At 35.2% G+C, this 19803-nt stretch overlaps 1 protein-coding gene across 1 annotated transcript in view; it reads left to right on the top strand.

The window, feature by feature from the left end:
* CGNL1 (cingulin like 1) overlaps nucleotides 1-17945 on the top strand; it is a 52518-nt gene extending 34573 nt beyond the window's left edge. The window contains 8 exon segments of the mRNA XM_026060902.1: nucleotides 593-763; nucleotides 4049-4210; nucleotides 5066-5155; nucleotides 13300-13383; nucleotides 15201-15325; nucleotides 15888-15996; nucleotides 16894-17057; nucleotides 17708-17945. Coding sequence (XP_025916687.1) covers nucleotides 593-763; nucleotides 4049-4210; nucleotides 5066-5155; nucleotides 13300-13383; nucleotides 15201-15325; nucleotides 15888-15996; nucleotides 16894-17057; nucleotides 17708-17846 — 1044 coding nt within the window. The 3' untranslated portion in view covers nucleotides 17847-17945.
* The last annotated feature ends 1858 nt before the right edge of the window (nucleotides 17946-19803 follow it).

Consider the following 19803-nt stretch of genomic DNA (forward strand, 5'->3'; position numbering starts at 1 on the left):
ATTTTTACATGTAAAAGGAAGTGAAATGTGAACTTTGCTATTAGTTTCTTTAACCTGGAGACTATCAATAAAAGCTTTCAGGACTGGAACAGTAGTTGGAACACTGCTATCTCAAAATACTGTTGTAAAACAGTTCTGTTTTGTTAAAACAAGATTCCAGATTTGAGCTTAGTTCCAGTGTATACTACAGATCAAAGTCAGTTCTTGGTCAGCTGGATGTCACTGTTTTACAGCTGATTCCTCAAATTGCTACTGTATTAGAGCTTTAGTTTTGCCATCTGTGTGTAAAACATACAACTTGATATTGATATCCTAAAGCGTGAAAGTATAGTTCATTATGTCAGCCAACTGAAAGAACTGCTGACAGACAAAAAGAGCATAGTCTGGCCATACATTCTGTTAGAAAATAACCTTAGCATTTTGTGGTTTTGCACTTCTACACAGAAATTCATTTGTTTGTGCACAAGTTTGATAGTATTCTCAAATGGTGAATTTTGGGTTGAACATAGGAGAAGCTGGAAGAAAAAACACTTTGGTATATTAAACATGATCTTTTATACCACTCTGTGTTTTATACGTGCTTTTTTCCCAGATGGCTGTAATGGTAGAAGTCTCAAGAACATCAGCTCTGGAGTTTCAGAACCAGCTTGATGACTACAAGGAGAAAAATCGCAGGGAACTTGCAGAACTGCAGAGACAATTAAAAGAAAAAAACCTTGAGGTAGAAAAATCACGCCTGACAACCATGAAAATGCAGGATGAGGTAATGGCTCATAAGTTCAATGACATATTTTAGCCTTTGACCTAGAATTCTGCTCAGATAATTTTTAAGATGATGGATCTTTGCTATCACGCTCTTGTGTGATTGTGATAGCAAAGATTCATGTGATGTGTATCATCAGGGAAGACTGATCTCAATCAGTGTGCTTTTGTGTTTCATTCTTCGTGATGATCATCACTGTGGTACTTCTGCTAGGGAAATGGGGTTTCCTGGATGGAATAGTGGGTGGATGGATAAGTGCAGAGCGTTTGACAAATGAATGTATCAAAGTGATATGACAAGGGTTCCATTAATGATCTGTTGCTCTTTTAATGTTCAGTGCTGAAGGAGTTTAGAATGTGGAAATATCCTTGAATTAGAAAAAGACAAGCAGTTATTTAGAAACAAACAAAACCAAAGCCTGTCTCTATCTTTTAGAAGAGTTGACATACATTCTCTTCTTTCTTTGTGGGAGCCAAGTTGCAGATTTAAATGACAAAGCTGTCTGTGCAACCAAGAATCAGCCACAGTCTTGAAGTGTCTGCCTTTTAGCATGTAAATTCTGCCATAAAAGCAATCCAGTCTTTTAAAGGTCTACGTATACTTGTTCTGCACTTGGAAAAGCTATGAGAATATGCTGGCCACAGATGTTTTCTGTATAAAGAGTATTTTAATAGTTTGATTTTTCCAACTCAGGACTTCTGTTTCCTTCTTCCCTTAACAAGCTTTTTTTACATTTAATTTAACAGAACAGTAACAGAAGTGGAAGTGTAGTTCCTGTGTGTTATTCTACCTTCTACCCTGCAAGTGCAGGGTCCTGCACCTGGGGAGGAATAACCCCATGCACCAGTACAGGTTGGGGGTTGACCTGCTGGAAAGCAGCTCTGTGGAGAAGGACCTGGGAGTGCTGGTGGACACCAAGTTAAGCATGAGGCAGCAATGTGCCCTTGCGGCCAAGAAGGCCAATGGTATCCCGGGGTGCATCAGGAAGAGTGTTGCCAGCAGGTGGAGGGAGGTGATCCTCCCCCTCTACTCAGCTCTGGTGAGGCCACATCTGGAGTGCTGGGTCCAGTTCTGGGCTCCCCAGTACAAGAGGGATGTGGCACTACTGGAGCAAGTCCAGCGAAGGGCTACTAAGATGATTAGGGGACTGGAGCATCTCTCTTATGAGGAAAGGCTGAGAGAGCTGGGCCTGTTTAGCCTGGAGAAGAGAAGACTGAGCGGGGAGACCTTACCAATGCGTACAAGTATCTGAAGGGAGGGTGTCAAGAGGATGGGACCAGACTCTTTTCAGTGGTGCCCAGCGACAGGACGCAAGGCAACGGGCACAAACTGAAACACAGACAATTCCATCTGAACATGAGGAAATACTTTTTCACTGTGAGGGTGACAGAGCACTGGAACAGGTTGCGCAGAGAGGTTGTGGAGTCTCCTTCTCTGGAGATATTCAAAACACGCCTGGACGCAATCCTGTGCAACGTGCTCTAGGTGACCCTGCTTGAGCAGGGGGGTTGTACTAGATGATCTCCAGAGGTCCCTTCCAACCTCAGCGATTCTGTGATTCTTCCTTCTGTATTTATTCCATCCAAGGATGGAGAGCTTCTGTAAAGAGCTGAAGAGTCGCAATGAACTGTGAGAGATAAAACCAGGATATTAAGAACATGGCTCTTAAATTGAATAAATGAAAGTGAACCTCTTGAACAAAAGATATAATGATATATGATATATAAAAATCTATATGTTTATGTAAATGTGCACTATATGTTTATAACTATTACGAAAAATACTTCTAGTGTTATATAACTACCAGAAAAACACACAGAAAAAAGTAAACCTTAATTATTTGACAAAAAGACAATCAAAACACTTCTGAAAAGGGCAAAATATTACTGGCTGTGGAATTCTACATCTTCACAAGGCAATATTTAAACTGCTAGAGCATTAAAATTGTAATATGGCAACTAGCTGCAGAAGAGGAAGCAAAATTTGAAATGATAGAAAAGGCAGGTTAAACAGTAGATTTTTCTAGAGAGACTAAACATTCAGGACAAGTGAAAATCTTTATTCTGTCTTTGTCTTCTTGTGTTTAACAAGAGGTACAAATAGATAGTCCTGCTATTCACAGTATATGCAAAAGAGTTTGTTGTCCATCAAGATCCTCTTGGGTAGGTGTCATAGCACACCTAATATTCTTTTCGAGAGTCTCATTAAAAGCTGAGGACTGTACTGATCATGGCTACAAGAGCATCTTCTTGTTCTAGGAGCCGCAGTAAAACTGAAACATTCTGGCAAGGCAACATGGGAGTTCTTCATTGCTGCTGCCTCTCTTATAGGTTCTCTGTAGATACATAAAAGGCTCCCATCTTAAGAGTTGTCAATCCAATGTCATTCTGAAATGTTAAATACATATAAGATACTTCTATTAACATACAAATCTCTGCACTTATTAGCTGTTCACCAGATCATGCACTTTGCAGATGTCTGACTTGCTGTTGTTAGGACTTAGCAATAGATAGCAAATTCTGTAACAGTCACTAATACATTAGTTTAGCTTCATCACTAAAATCAGCACTTGACCAAACTGAGGAAGAATGCATGCTGAAGAAGAAACCTCTGATCACATATTATAGACATGTCACAAATTAAGTTACAAACATAAGGAAGCATCACAATCTCGCCTAAAACCAAAACCTAAAACCCACCCACTACTAATATTTTTTTATGAAGTCTTTAGATAGTTTTATTGAGTGTACATTGTGACTAGAATAGGAAGCTTCTTTTCTCAGCAGATATCCCTGCTATATTTATTAGACATAGGTATGTTAGCAATTATATCATTGATATAATGTAATCAAAGTGCCTCAGACACTACAAAAATAAGCATGAAAAAGCTGAAGTATTGGTGTCTGGAAAGGAAAGGAATGGTATTGGAAAAGTTCCAAAGATATAACCATTTACAAAGGTGTAAAAATTTTGGTTGGCTGTAACTGGGTAAAAATGAATAAATAAAAAATATGACTATGTATAACTGTGATTGTAGAACATGTTGTTCAAGGCATCTTTAGAGCCTCAGAACCTCTACAGTATCAACTTTGATCCAAGTTCCTTTGGTTGGTGCCATCTTGTGGATGAAACAAAAGTTACTGTGAAAAACACATTGCTCTATGTAATTCCTATCATACTATGGTCTGTTTTTCCAGATCTGTTGTTTGTAATACCCTTTGCAGATATCACTTATTTATAAAAAGCATAGTATAGAGCATATGATTGTGATTCTTTTTGTTTCAGATGCATCTTATGGAAGAAAACTTGAGGGACCACCAGAGAGCTCAGGATGAGGCAATTACAAAAACTCAGCTGCTGGAACAGACTGTGAGAGGCTTAGAATATGAACTGGAGGCTAAAAACCACTTGAAAGATGATCGGGCAAGGCAAATCAAATTAATGGAGGTAAAAGCCATTTCTAAGGAGTGGTATTTTATTAAACTGATTAGAATCATTTAGTTATTTTACATGCATTCTGCTTGGGAAGAAACAAATTAACTTGATGTGGTAGAAAATCCCTGCAGTAGTAATGCAAGAATTATTCTAAAGTATTTTGAAGGTGATCTGTTAGCAAATCTACTACAGCATAATGCATTCTAAATAGCAATTGTAAGTGTTCTTTCATTATTTTCTTTAACTGATGACAAACGGAAGTTCTTTTTAATTAATTTCATCTAGAGTTCATCAGGCAAAACTGGAATATTTTCATTCATAGACCCTTCACCCAGACCTTCAAAAGTATTTAGGAGTTCTATTTAGCATTAAATATAAGTTCATTTCAGGAGCCTAAATAACATCGTACTTCTAAGTTGTTATCGGGTTAGCTTAATTGTTCAGTTCAATTAAGCCCAAATTTGACTTCCATAAGCACTTTTTTATCATTGTACTGTACTCATATGTTCTGATTATTGAAAAGAAATTTTTCAAATGTATGTTGTTACTTGGAAAATCTGAAAAGTGTTTCTAGAAACAAGTGTTTTAATTACAGAATTTCTCTTATTTTCTTAAAACTGGTAGAATTGATTTAAAAAAAAAAAGTTCTGTTTTACTTCTATCAAACAAGCAAGTTTATTTTCAGAGGCTTATCTACTACCATCTTTTTTTTCTAGAATTTCTGCATGTATTCAGAGGCATTTCACTTTTCAAGTCTTTCCTTTCAGACAGTCTAAGTCTTTGAAGTTTATGGAAGAATGACCTGGTAGCAGTCTGAAGAGGATGGGAGACTAATATGTTGAAATTACTTTTGTTTGTTCCACTTAGGACAAGTTATCTCACCTGGAACTTGAGCTTGATGAAGAAAGGACTAATTCAGATTTGTTGTCTGAGAGGATCAATAGATGCAGAGAACAGGTATTTGATTGAGTTTACATTGTCCAACTGTTGTATAATGATGAGGAAAAGTATTATTAGGATTGCAAACACTTTTAATTAAGTAAAGAGATAATGACCAGCAATAGGGCTTATACACTATACTTAAGCAGAGTATTAAATCCAAAAAGCCAAGGTTCATAAACATGATTAAATATGTCTGTCTGCATCATAACAGATCAGTTTTTTTCCTATTTTCCTCACTGGAAAACTGAAACCTACAGCAGTTATGTATCGTCCGGGATCATCCACAAAATTTGTTTCAGACCACAGACAGAACCCAGATTTTCTCATTCCTATTCCTGTAGACCTTCCTGCTCTGTGCATTCTTTAATCAGTGTACAACCTTTCCCCACTTAGTTTTTCAAGCAGATAGTACAGTCTGTTAGAGCATCATTAAATAGAAGATAAACCTAACTTAAACCACACAATTCTTGCAGAAGTTTGAAACTTCAGTGTTTCAAAAAAGTTTTTAGATTTATATAATGTGTGATTATAAAATATGACATGGGATTCAGATCTGTACCCACCCAACACACACAAATGATTGTATGTTCTGTTAATGCCATATGCTAGCTTCAAAACAGAGACTGACTGTGGCATACTTATTTAACAGTTTCAACATTTACTTATTAAGAAATGCCGTGTTCTCTTTGTACTGAAATTAGTTGCATACGGAATTATTTGTAGAAATATATATTGCCCGTAAAAACCTATGTGTAACCAGTAATGTGTAAGATTCCAGATAGTTTGTCTCCCTTTTTTCTCTCAGTATACCTGCACACATAATATTTCTTCCCCAGGTTTTTCTGTATGCAAAAAGTCCACCTGTGTACACAGACCATTTTATTTGCATAAAAACTTGACTCTAAAAAATCTAACTATGTAAATGGTTTTTAAAAGCTGGGTAAACACCATTTAAAAATGTTCTCAGATTAAGAAACATTATGTTTATATTGTAGACTGTAAAACATAGAAGCAAGGAAATGTTGAGCACTGCACAGGGACCCAGGAGGCCAAGTCCGATAGACACTAAAGAAAAATGGCAGTGTGAGATTCCCTTGGAAATGGATCAAGGATGGCCAGTCAAGTATAGCAAAATGCTCAAAGAAGTTAGTATTGTAAGAATAGCATGTAGAATAGCAGGGCTTGAAAATGAAATAATTGAAGTAAATTAAAATAAATAAAAAATACAATTATTTGCTAAAAATGTCCTGGAAATAAGATAAAACAGAACTTTTAGTATAAAATGTTTTAGGGGAAGAATGGCCCCAAAAGAGATTTTTTTTGTTGCTTGCAGTAAACTACTGAGATTGCCTTTAGCTAGCAATGGAGATTTCTCTAATGTTGTTAGGGAAATTAACAGTACAAGAAATTTTATCTTGAGAAGACATAATTTGCAATTAAAGACTTGAAGACCAGTGGCCATCATTAGATATTCTTCATGCAGTCAACTTCTTCATGAAGCAGTCATTAATGCAGTCAGAGATGATGCTATTCTAGGCTTAGCTTTAGATAATAAGGCAATCAGAGAGGAGCTGGCTGTAGAAAGTATCTTAGATTGAAAGACAATTTTTTTAACCTTCCATTCATTTCAACCTTAATGGAAAGTAGGCCAGCAGATAAGAGTCTTGATTTCAGAGAAGGCAGAGTTCGGGAAATTATGGGAATTAATTAGTGAAGTTAGCTGAATGGATGAGGCTGGCCAGTGTCAACAGAGAGGAAGCCAGCAATTCATTTCAATCATAAGAATAAAAACTGTTTAAGAAGGTATATCAAAGTTAAGAAGAAAAGACCAGTAGGAAAGTGTGAATTATTAGCTCCAGAAACACTATATGAATAAATAGAGTCTAGAAAGAGGGAAGAAGGCTTTATTAACAATGTTGTCTCTCACGGGCCAGAAAATGTAAAGATAAAATGAGATTTGCCAAGTTGAGTGAGACCTAGCGAAGTAATTCAAACATTTAACAAAAAGTTTTTGACTGTATAAGTAGAACAAAGAAGTTGTGGCAATGGCACATGATGTATGATGAAGTATCAATCAAGATAAAAAATAATCCAGGTATGCCTCCTCAAATTGATGAATATTTTGCCTCTGTATTCAATAAAGCCAATGAAAATGCAGGTGGGGGTGAGGGGAGTGGAATAGGCTAATGGAAATGAGGCCATTGAGCTGGAAATCACCAAGCCTAAGAGAACTTGTAGTTCACTCTGTTGAAGAAAAATGCCTGAATAATCTCTTTCCAGATTTCTAGATAAACAGACATTTGAAATTATAGGTCTTGTAACAAAGATTTGTTACAAATCTTTCTTTTCTACAGAAAAGTAGAGAATAGTGCTTGACGACTAAAAAAGTAAGCAAAACAGCCACAGGTCTGTAGTCAGTAGTACGCAAGGTCCATGAGAAGGAATGTGTTGATGTAGCTGTCTTGCAGTATCAGGGATCAGAAAATGTTTTTTGCCTTTGCAGAGGTACAGCACACAATAGTCTATCCTGCTTTCACTTCTCTTTCTTTCTCCAGGAAAAAAGAATTAATGGTATTCTTTTGAATAGTTTTAATTTCAGAAGGAGAATAGAAAATAAAGCCTTAGTTTCCATGTCAATGAAATTGTATCTTCCACTGAGACAGCTGGAGAGTTTTCAAATGAGTTAAAGCTCAGCTTCCTTTCATGCATCCTTGAAACACCAAGGCACCATTAATACTTTATTGGGACTCAAGTTATTGAGATTCTATTTGATTGCAGTATAATTTCTTTGCTATTATTCCATTGATAAAATACAGACTCTGAGGCTGTGTGTGTGTGAAATGCTCTTATTATCTGCCCACAATAATCTGGGGTCATGCTATTGCTTAATTAGGAAACCTTCAATGATAGAGTCTGTGCCGGTGTTGTAAGCCTGCGATGAAATAATCTTGGTCATAGCTGTAACAGTGGGTAAGGCAGTAATTTAATTTGCTAGCTAAATAGAAACCTAAAATACAGATCATGACAAAAATGTTACATAATGGGCAAAAGACATGTTTATTTTGAGATCTGGAGTTTCTCATTTCACGCATGAGTTACAAAGGTTGCTTTGTTTTGATTTTATGCCAGAATGACTAAGTAGTCAAATTACTAAAAAGTATTTCAGGGTCTGCTAAGCATTTATAATGACATGAGAAATGATAATGGATTTATTTTGGTAATATCTGTGTTTCTGTAAATGTTTTTTAATATAAATATGTTATTTTAATATACTGATAATGAAGTATAATGCACAAATTTCTAGTAAAAACAAATTGAAACAACTGGTTATATTTTGCATGAAGCTAAATGTTTGAATAAGCATCGACAAGGCTGATAGTTCACATTCCATTTACCATGAAACGTTATCCCCTTTCTAATTTAAATATCCCTTTGAATCTGGGAAGGACTGCATGACACGGTTTTCATCTTCCCTACCTCATTCTCAAGAAATACTGCAGCAAAGCAAAATTTCTAGTTTTCCCTGGGTTGCCTACTTTTAAAAAAAAAATCTTTGGGCATCACTTAAAATTCATCTGATGGGGGTTTGTCAGACTGTCCTTTGGCTCTGCCATGTGATTGCTGAAATGCAAAGAATCCTGTTCTTCAGCTATAGCCTGCTTGTGTGTGCATAAGATAGGAAAGTGCTTGTATAAAAGAAGCGGTCTCCATCTACCTCTCAGTGAATAAACATTCTTGTAGTAAAAATTCTCTGGAGTGGATGCCAGTAACTTAGCGAACTTCTGCATAGCTTCAGGTAAAAGGTAGATCTGGAGTAACTTTTAGTTCCTTACAGCGACACTTGTAGGTCTCTAACTTATAGAAAATTTGCCAAGATAATGAAAGTTCTTATCCTGTCTTCAGTAGTTTAATGTCCTTAAAAATGCAAAAATTCTTCATTCTAATCTTAAATATCTTCTGACTGTTAAGATCTTTTCAAAACATAGCTGCAGAAACCTAATTTCAGTCATTCTCTGTTGCTTCTCTTCTTCAGCTCTGTAGAAGGTAGTCTTGACTTAACCTTTGGTCCTTACCATGACTGAAGAAGGCATCAGACACTCTCTGTCACTGCAATGTGTCTGTTTGTCTTCTCCTTTGTCCACAACCAGCCGTCACTTTTGTATCACCTGATTTTCTTGTATTACACATTCACAAATGGATTTCTTAAGTTAATCCACTAGGTTACTTTCTGTCTTCTGTTGCAAATCCCTCTTCAATATCTTTTATTAACTATTCGGTAAGCATAGGACTGCCGTGCTGTACAGATGTTGTTTCTTCTTCCTGTTTTCTGGGCAGTTAGGTTGTCTAGGTAAAGTATGCATTGATGTATATTCCTGCATTGTGCAATCAGACCTGCGTCTGGTTGAATCCTTGTTGGTACTGGAATGCTAAATGGTTTGTTTAATAACCTAAATTTAGTAATAGATTTTTGTAATTGCTTCAGATTTTAATTTTGTGTGTATTTTCTTTGAATTGACTTGCCTGTGTCCCATAAACTCCTGTTATTATTTTTAATCCCAATGGTTTCTGGTACCGTAAAATACCTTCTTTTTGCATGCACACACACTATAATTACCAAAAACCCAAACCAAAGTAGACAGACAAAAAACACATCAAGAGTATATGCTGAAATTAATAAATTACTGCAAAGAAGAAAGGCTGGTTAGTCCTTAGTGTGACTAGCATAGATTAGGACTGTCGTTCTCATTTCCTCAAAAAATCAGAAATTTAATATGTTTATTCATTATATTTGAAAAGTGATAGTCTAGAATCCAAATTCTGTGTCTAAATAGCTCAAAACTTTGAGGAAGTTTGCAACAGCTGAGATATTGGGGGAAGGTGGATCATAACTTATTACTTTTAAAATGATTATGTACTATCAGCTCTGGTAAGAGCAAAGGCTTCAACACGCACGCACACATGCACAGGCTAGTGCACTCTTGCTGCTCTTTGAGGCTAAAGAGAGCAGGAAGAAGACAAGTATTTTAGTACGTGACAGTTTTGTCTACAAAGAAGTAGAATACCTTGTGTCATTTTGCTTTTGCAAACGTGATTGAAACATACTTAAGATACCCTCATCAGTTTTTGTGTTCTGTGAAAATGCAAACATGAGTCTATTGACTCCAGAGTTGCTTCCAGTAAGCGTGAAAAAAGGACTAGTTTCCATGGCAATTTTAGAATAAATATAGAAGAATAAAGTTGCATTGGCTGCATCATTCACTTGCTTTTAGTAAAGCATTCCCAATGGATAGCTGTACACCTGTTCCTTAGCTGGCACCAGGTGTGTGAAGCAAATAAATGAAAACATGGAGATGAAGGTTCCTTTTCAATTATGAAGGATCAAAGGCTTTTGTCTGCCTTTTGCTTGTCTGTTTGTTAAAGATCATTTTTTTTTGTCATGTACATGAGAATTGTGTACATACTTGAGAACTGTGCATGTATGATAGGTTAATAGATATAAGCACATATATATATTTTTACTTTTCCCTATTTAGATATTCAAAAGAAACATAGGCCATGAGCCCAGTGGGAGATAGTAAATGATGGTGATAGCGTCTAAAATATCTCTAGAAATCAAATTACTTACACTAATAATGAACTCAACAGCTGCTTCTAATCCTAAAGCTGGTACAAAATGCTGTTATGTCTAATAAAGCTTTGTAGAATCTGATACTATTGCTTTTTTAAATGCTGTTGTTAGCATTCTTCAAATCCAGCTGTGATAACTGTTGCCTTAAGCTGCACAGCTAGTTTATTCTTTTAACATAATTAGAATATGTTAGATTTTATATATATATATAAGATATATTAAAGGTAGAATGTGAAGCACAAAATCCTGCATGCTGCCTACCCGGAGCAGCTGCTGTGAAATGAGTGGAATCTTTCAGAGCACATTTTGGCAGACAACTGCTTTTTTCCTTTGCGTGTGTTAATTACATGTTTACTGAAGAAAAGTGCAAGGAGATAATAGAAAACAGTTTCCCCTTCCCGCAGCAAGATTTGTGACCTGTTACTCTGCTCTTTTTATGAGCTTTTGTATGTATTTCCACCTGGCTTTCTGATCCTAATCAGATATAGTATTTTTTCCCTCTCCCACAGTTTTTCTGTGAGGTTGCTTTTACCATGAAGTGCCCAACCACAGTAGCAGTCATCTTGGAAATATAATAGTCGATACTTCCTTAATTTGAGATCTGGGGAAGGTTGCACAAATTCGTCACAGCCTTTGAGCACAGTAAGAGCACAATAGAGCTTTAGAGTGTGGAACCACATTGTAATCCATTAAGCAAGTTCCTACATATAACACAAACCTTTTCCTTAGTTAGCAGTTGTATTTTTAATTAGTCATTCTTTTTACCTCAGATTCTGTTTCAATTTTTTTCTGTGCCTGTTTTAATGGCTGAAACAATTATAGCAAAATGAATTTCTGTGTAATCCCTCTTTTCATGTATGTGTTTGTATATGGAATGGAAGAGTAGAGTCACTAATGTGTGTGATGGCTGCATTTATTCATGAAATAATTTTTCAGAAGGTGTTGCTGCTCATTTTCTTTCATAAGAGAAAAGCTAGATCATACTGACAGCTACTAATGATTGTCTGGGGCTGTTTTTGAAATACTTGTTTAATGTAGATGGGCCTGTGTTATCTGGAAGTTATTTGATCTGGTAATTGTCCCATTAAAGATATTTTCATAGAGCACAGAAGAGTAAAGTATTTAAGTGATCTCTCATTAAATAACTTTGCTGATTTTTAGTTAATGTATTTAAAGGAAAAGAGAAATCAGTGTCTTTAAGCTTCTATGTGGCAATGAAATCTATTAGGAAATTATTCAGCTGTTGCCAGAACACAGCCATGTGCTAACATTTGTAGTCCAGTAATTGATATGACCTTAGTTTTCAGGAATGTCTTCTACCATTCCAAAACCATACTGGCACATAACATATGCAACTGCATGCATTACCAGCATTGTTTGTATTCATATATTCATTTAGAAGCTATAGAAACAGTATAAATTACTTCTTTTTAACATGTGATTAACTAAAAATATGGCTTTTAAGATTATAGTGTGGTTTAAAAAAAAAAAAAGGGAAAGAAAAGCCTAAGGTAAACTGTTATGTACTCTACTTGTTTAACCTTCACATTCTCAGCATTGCTTTCATTTTGTAAGGGAAAAGAAAAGCATTTGGGCATTCCTGACTTTCTTTTAGCCCAGAAAAGTTGCAACAGCAGCTGCCAGGCAATTTAGAGTTTCTCTTTGATCTTCAGAACATTTGTTTTTTTTCAGTCAAAATGAATACTGAGATAAACAGAAATTATGTATTATTATGTTGATTCTGTATTGATCAGGTTGTTTTTTAACATCTTATGCATGAAGAATACTTTTTTCTTTTTGTTATTGAAGATGCAACTGAAATATTTACAGAAACTGTAGCAAAGGCTTAGAAAAAACAGCAGGTACAACAAAAATACACCTCAAGTGCAGAAGTCAGTGCTCTCGCAGTGTGACGGACATGACATTGACCGGTTTTGTGGAACAAAATCTTAATAGCTAGCATGCATCAGAGTCTGCTGAAAAACAGCTTTTACTATTCTTGCAAGCACAGAAAACTGATAAATTGTCTGTAGCATTTCTTGCTGAATTATAGGCACTTTTCTGCAGATACCAGTTTGTGCTTAGTAAAGTCAAACTTTAAAGTAGACTAGCCAGCAGCTTAAAGGTAAGGTGCCAGTTCAGAGCTTCAGGCTTAAGTATGAGGAAAACAGCTGTAGAAGGTGTTTGAAGACTTATGTGACATTCTAGAGGTCGGTTCCCTGCTATTTCAATATAGAAAATATTTACTGGTCATCAGCAATCCCCCATGTGACTGGAAAATACCTATAAAAAGCACTGGAGATGATGTGGGCTTCCTGAAGGGAAAAATTTTGTCCAAGATTATAATTGTAAACTTTATTGGGAATCACTCATATGTCCTGAGTTTTAAGAATGGGTGAATTTTATTTCATTGTAGAGATGTGATACGGACTGTGTGTGTGTGCGTGTGTGTGTGTATGTACACAATATCATATAGATAGATATAATTTAAATCTTTTCTTAATATTTCTGGCTTTTCTTTGTATAATAGATTGAACAAATGAGAACTGAGCTACTTCAGGAAAGAGCTACAAAGCAAGATTTGGAGTGTGACAAAATTTCCTTGGAAAGACAGGTAATTTTTGCTGCCATACCATCACATTAGCAAGATAACAGTGCAGCTCGCTGTTTTCATTAGGAACTAAGCATTTAAGGACTAGAGTATTCAGGCACTATTCTACCAGAGTGTGCTGGAAGTATGTGTTGTATTAAGAATAGATTAAAAAAATGAGTATCTTGACATTTATACTCAAAAGAATGATAATGTTATTTTTACAGTATTAGAATCTTGTTACTTCTGCTCTTAGTATTTTTTTTTCTTTCTGTATACCTCTTCTATAGCTTGAGGTTTATTACAACTTATAAATGTTATATAATAAGCGCTCAAACTGTACATATACCTGTTTATACAATCTAATAGACATTTGTGAAGTAGTGAGTGCAGGCATCTCTCTACTGCACAAGTTCTGTCTATACATTTGAGGATCAAAGACATTAAAATAAAGAAATGTAACAGTTGATTTTGTATGCTTGTTAGTAGAATAAAACTGAGCCATAATACAGAAACTTTAAAAAGACAAATACAGAGGAAAGACTATAAAATATCAAAGATATTTAGCTAGTTTAGCTATAAACCCCTTGATCACTTTTGAAGGAGCTATCTTTCAAACTCTTAATAGCATTTAAGGAATACTCTTGAAGGCAGACCACCATTTCAAGCAATTCCAATTTTGGTTCAATGTTTTCTTCTATAGAAGCAAACAAATGAAAAAGTGACATGTCTTTGAAAGAAAAGATACAGATTTGATGGAGAACTGTTACTCTCTGTTACCTAGGAAGGAATATGATTCATACATTTTAATATTTGTGATGGAAAGTATGTTAAAATACTTTCTAGCTTTTTGTGACTTTTTATTCTACAGATATCTTAGCAAGTGAACATCTTACTGACAGTCTCAAGAGAAAAAAAAAAAATTGTAAAAGAAACTTAGACAACAATTTCATACCAGACACCTAACTTTTTGGTGACTTAAATGGGATCCCATCTTAATTCTTAATTGTTTGAGACGGAGGAATGCCACCTACTGATATATCTTACATACATCCTTCTATTTTAGCGCTGACTTTTCTGTTATTATACCTTTTTTACAGTGTTAGAAATCTGAGATAATGGTTTGAAGTTGTATAACAACAAAGCCTCATTTTCTGTTCTTCATGTAACTTTTCTTTTTTTCTGAAACTTTATCTCAAGGTCCCTGTTGAAAACCTGGCTTGCCTAGCCTCATAAAGATAAAAGTGCAAATCTTAGCAAAAAAACCTGCTTTTACAAATCATGCTGCTTACAAAGACAAAAACTTCTTCAAACTACTTATCTAGTCAGAGTAGCACTGGACACTTAGGAAAGAAGAAACCCACAGGCAAATGCAGCTTTGTTGGAGTAAAAGCAGTATTGGATACAAGTTGTTTCTTCGTCTGCTTGTATTATCCATGCACCAGTGAGTTACATGGGAGGGACTCAGAATTTGACAACAGAATTAAGCTTGGAGAATAAGACAGATCTAAAGTTATTTATGAAATATTGACGATTTTTAAAATGGTGTTGGAAGGGCCTGGCATCCATCTGGAGTTTGAGGGGCCTTCAAGCCTACAGTTTTAACTCGGGACTAACATTAAACTCTTACTGATAAAACACAGTGATAGAAGATGTGTTTGCTCTTGGCTACAGAGATTTTGCCTAGTCTTGCAGTAAAATCTCACTGGCTCTTTTTTCTATATTCATGAAATAAAAACATACTTATCACCTTATGTTTTTCTAAAGAAACTTATTTTGTGTTAAGGTGGTATTTGTTAACAAAAGCATGTATATAGTAATCATGTATGTTCCAACTCTAGAATAAGGACTTGAAGAGCCGAATCCTTCACCTGGAAGGTTCTTACCGATCCAGTAAGGAGGGACTTGTTGCACAAATGGAAACAAGGATCGCAGAGCTAGAAGAACGACTTGAAAATGAAGAGAGGTAAAATTAGCTATCTTAAGATCAAAATATTTATGTTTATATATGTTAATTTGACCTCTTGCTACTGGTAAGTCTTTAGGCCAATGAATTTAATTTTTTTGACAAGCACTGAATTAAAATGGCTACTGTTTCATACAATAAATTATTCATACTTATAAATTTTAAAAATACTTATATTCATACTTATAAGTTTAAAACTGGGCAGCAATGTAACATGGTTACATACCTCATTATTTTATCAATGTTTGCCATCAGTAACAGCCTTAGAAATACTAACTGTAGTTTAACGTTCCAGTTTGCTTATTCACTTCATAGTTTACACTTGGAGAAATGTATTTTTTATCTAAATGTTTCTCTGAAGACAAAAGAAATTCTCCTTACCAGTTCAGGCTTTTGAACAAAACTCTAGTATGTTGCATGAAATCAGTGAGTAAAGCAGAAGCCATTAGTATTTATTGAAGACTTGGAATATTGCTAGGAAATTACTCAGAAGGATTGGAAGTATCCCAGTTCCTCTTTCTACAAGCCTGTTGTTTGTTTGTTTGTTTGTTTATTTTTCCAGGGATAGAGCTAATTTCCAACTAAGTAACCGCAGACTTGAGAGAAAAGTGAAGGAATTAATGTTGCAAGTAGATGATGAACATCTCTCATTGACTGATCAAAAGGACCAGGTAGAGGGAAAGACTAATATGCAAATATCTGATATTAATCCTACTAGCATAAATCATTATATATAAAAGATATTTCAGAATATAGATAGATACTGTTTTTGTTTAAGAACTCCAATTTAATGAGATTCTTTATTCCCATTGTCATCATATTCTTCTGCCTAATAGAAAATTTTAATTCATTTCCAAATTATGAAAATGAAGTATTTTGCATAAAGAAATTCTATATTTTTTTAAGAAATAAAGCTAAAAGCAGAGAATATAATCATAAATACATACACCAACAAATAATATATTCTGTCTTGCTATAAAGTACTGTTTCAAGAAAGAAGCTATCTTTAGTTATTAAATATAGGCTATAAATGTTAGGCATATATTGGTATTTTAATAGCAATATGCTATGCCATTTCTGGGATCTTTATTGATTCTTTGCTTAAAACATGGATTGTTTCAGTACGTGGGTCAAGTAGTTAATATACTGACTAGAGAATGAATAGCGTGTTTCAAAATGTCTGTCATGGGAACAATCTTTTAAAATCTTTTGTGTTTTTTTTTTTTTTAATATATTTTATAGTATCTGCCTGGTAAAGTTGCTACTAAGACACAGTAATAGCTCCAGACAGTCTTCCATTATTGATAACTTGCTCTTTCCATCCCATAATACCACCTTACTCTTATTGAGGTTGTGTTTGCTTGTCGTGTTTTTCTTTCTTAAAATTTGTATCCTATCAATTGACTAGTCTCAAAGTCTAATGCTGACTTTTGAATACTTCTGAAGCAGTTTTGCAGTGTCATGACACTGGCAAAGTTCTGTCTTTATTCTCCCTCTCATAGATGCTGGAAGAATAAAATTCCTTTATTAAAATAGTCCTCTAATCAGCTGACATGTAAATATTTCAGTTGAGTTTGCGTTTGAAAGCAATGAAACGTCAAGTTGAAGAAGCTGAAGAAGAAATAGACAGACTGGAAAGTGCCAAAAAGAAACTCCAGAGAGAACTGGAAGAGCAACTGGACATGAATGAACAACTGCAAGGACAGCTTAACGCTGTGAAAAAGGAATTAAGGTAGGGTGACCTGTTGGACCTTACAGTTACATCTCAAATGCTCGCAACATTGACCTCTTGCTCCCTCAGTCCATGAGCCGGGGGCTTCCTCTAACAAACTTCAAGTTTGTCATAAGCAGACAGACTTTCAGAGGCAGAGCTGTGAAACTCTCCTGCAATATCTTTCTCTACAAATATTCTCCAACTCCTTCCTGGGTGCTCTGGATGCCCAAACCTTCTTTCCATGATCTGTCTGCTGAGTAAAGTCACTGAGGCAGGGGACAGAAAATGGAAACAAGTGGGTGGGACTCAGCACTCTAACCACTTATTAGTGGAGAAAATTTCCTGCTAAAAACTCAGAGGAACAGCAGTCTTGCATTTAGTTTCCTCAGCCATCTTTGAACATCTCAGCGTGCAAAGTTTACAGTTTCCCCTGTTTGTGCCCTTAGGTAGAGGTGCTTGAAGATATAAACGATTCAACTTCATTTTCTCGTATATCTGTTTTGTATAAGATATAGTCTATGATAATTTGCCACTATTGGATCACAAGTCTCTTTAACATCCTTCAAAAATGCAGATGCTACCCATCAATCTTATGGGCTTTGCATAAGTGTTCCACATGTAGATGTGCAATTTTAATACCACATACCTGTGTATTTTTGTTTTACTAGACGGAAGAAGTCACCAAGTAAAGCGTTGACTGATTTTGATGATGATGATGATGATGATGAGTTCAGCACAGATGGAGATAGTCTCTGTGAAGCACCTTCAGGAAGTAACTTGTCAAAAGATGATGACACAAAAATCTAAATAAGTATTGAACCTGTGAGTCCTTGAAAGTACTGGAAGAATAACCTAAATTACCAAGACTGGATATTCTAGAAGCCAAATGACATAAAGGGATTTAAGAGCTGGGAATATAATGTTTCCATCCATACTGTACCATTTTCTTATTTGGATCTTCTCTGTTTATTGTAGAAAACAGGATTGCATTATGAAACATGAATATATATACCTGCTACTGAAAACATAGGGATGACGTTTCATGTTGGTAATACAATTTTGCTAAAATTCTGTTTAAGTAAAGAGCCATTTGAAAATAATTCAAAACTAGTTTGTAGTTATTAAAAGATTTTCTCTAAAATTAAAGAAGCCACAGAGGATTATTTAATAATTATAAGTAGGGGGAAATGATGTATAGAATGTAAATATTTTAAAACTAATCATTTTATTGACTACTTTAGTACAAGTTTGTAAAGTTTCAAATATTATATAAATCAGTTCCATATGTAAAGTACATAAATTTATAATGAATGTTATATTTGAGTTTTAACTAAGAAAAAAACAAAACAAAACTAATACATTTTGTGTATTAGGGAGCAGATTCACAGTTCCTGAGCCAGAAAGTATGTTCCAATTTTAAAATCAGTGTGTTTTATTGTATGTATTATGCGTATTAGGGATCAAATGCTAGCATGCAGAATTAGATCTCCAAGTTCAGATACTGCCTGTTGACTTTAGAGGGACCATCATGTGCGCATGATGAGTGAGGCTTGCCTATAACTTTATTGTAACCTTTTGTTTCTGAAGCTTTCTGTTCTCAGTAGGGTAGGGTGAGAATGAGGTGAGTTATTACTTGGCATCTTTCATTTCCCAGAGTGGGCTCTGTACTGCCAGGTGCAGAACACTGTAGGCCTGCTCAATTGAGGACACCAGGACAGGCTTATCTTAAAGCCTCTAAGGAGTCCCAGCCATTCCAGTAAAATTACATGTGGCATTTGAATTAAGCACATGCCTAAATGTGTTGATTAATTGATCCTGGGATGTTATGCACCTGGCAAGAAATTGCACCAATTTCAGGAAATACAAAGGTTGTAATCTGATTTTTTTTTTTTTTTCCTAATTTGTTCTTTAGCATCTGTTTGTGAAATCTTGCAGTGTATGATCATATATGCAGATATATATTAGTTTTTCAGTTTATAGCAGTATCTGCATTTTGGGAGATCCATCCTGTGAACAAAGGTTGAGGGGAAAATAAAAAAAGAGCATTGCAGGTTTTATTTTAAATGCATTTTCCATTTTATTGCAAAAATTTTTTTTGTGCCATTTATATTACACAGACAAACTTGTTCTTGTGCAAATCTAGAATCTTAAGGAAAGTGCACTACTATATAATTTTGATAACAAGTCATAGCTAAGTCCTATCTGATTATTAGCATTTGTTCCCAGTTACACTTAAGTGACTACTTCTCTGTTGAATGAACCAAATAATAGTTTAATGTAATTGTAAAAATACTTTAACCTGGAGTTTCTGGGAGCTTCCATTACTGCCACACAGGCATCTACTCAAGGATAAATGTAGCAACTCTGAAAGTGAGGCTGAGACGTGGTTAAGGCACAAGTGCTGACAATGGCAGTTCTCATATGATTATATGAAATGAAACTACTGCCTGCAGGATCAGACATCTATTCGTGCACAGTAGATTACAGACTCTTTTGCCATATAATTCCCTTCAACATGATTTTGATGATTTGAAATGTATGGGAAATAATATGAACTGCATAGTTGTAATAACCTGTCTCTGAATCTTGTACATCTTTTCAGGTCGTTTCAGGCATAGAGCATGTTATTCTTTTGTGGTGCTAGCTTTACTACTTTGACAACATACAACCAGCCCTTCCTCCAGGAAGATCTGCACTATACTGTACTGACAATCATCATATAACCTGCTGTGATTTATTTTTTGCTTCATTTATGTGTTATTTT

The sequence above is a fragment of the Apteryx rowi genome, unplaced genomic scaffold, assembly GCF_003343035.1.
Source record: "Apteryx rowi isolate R43461 unplaced genomic scaffold, aptRow1 scaffold_172, whole genome shotgun sequence".
NCBI classification, from domain to species: Eukaryota; Metazoa; Chordata; class Aves; order Apterygiformes; family Apterygidae; genus Apteryx; species Apteryx rowi.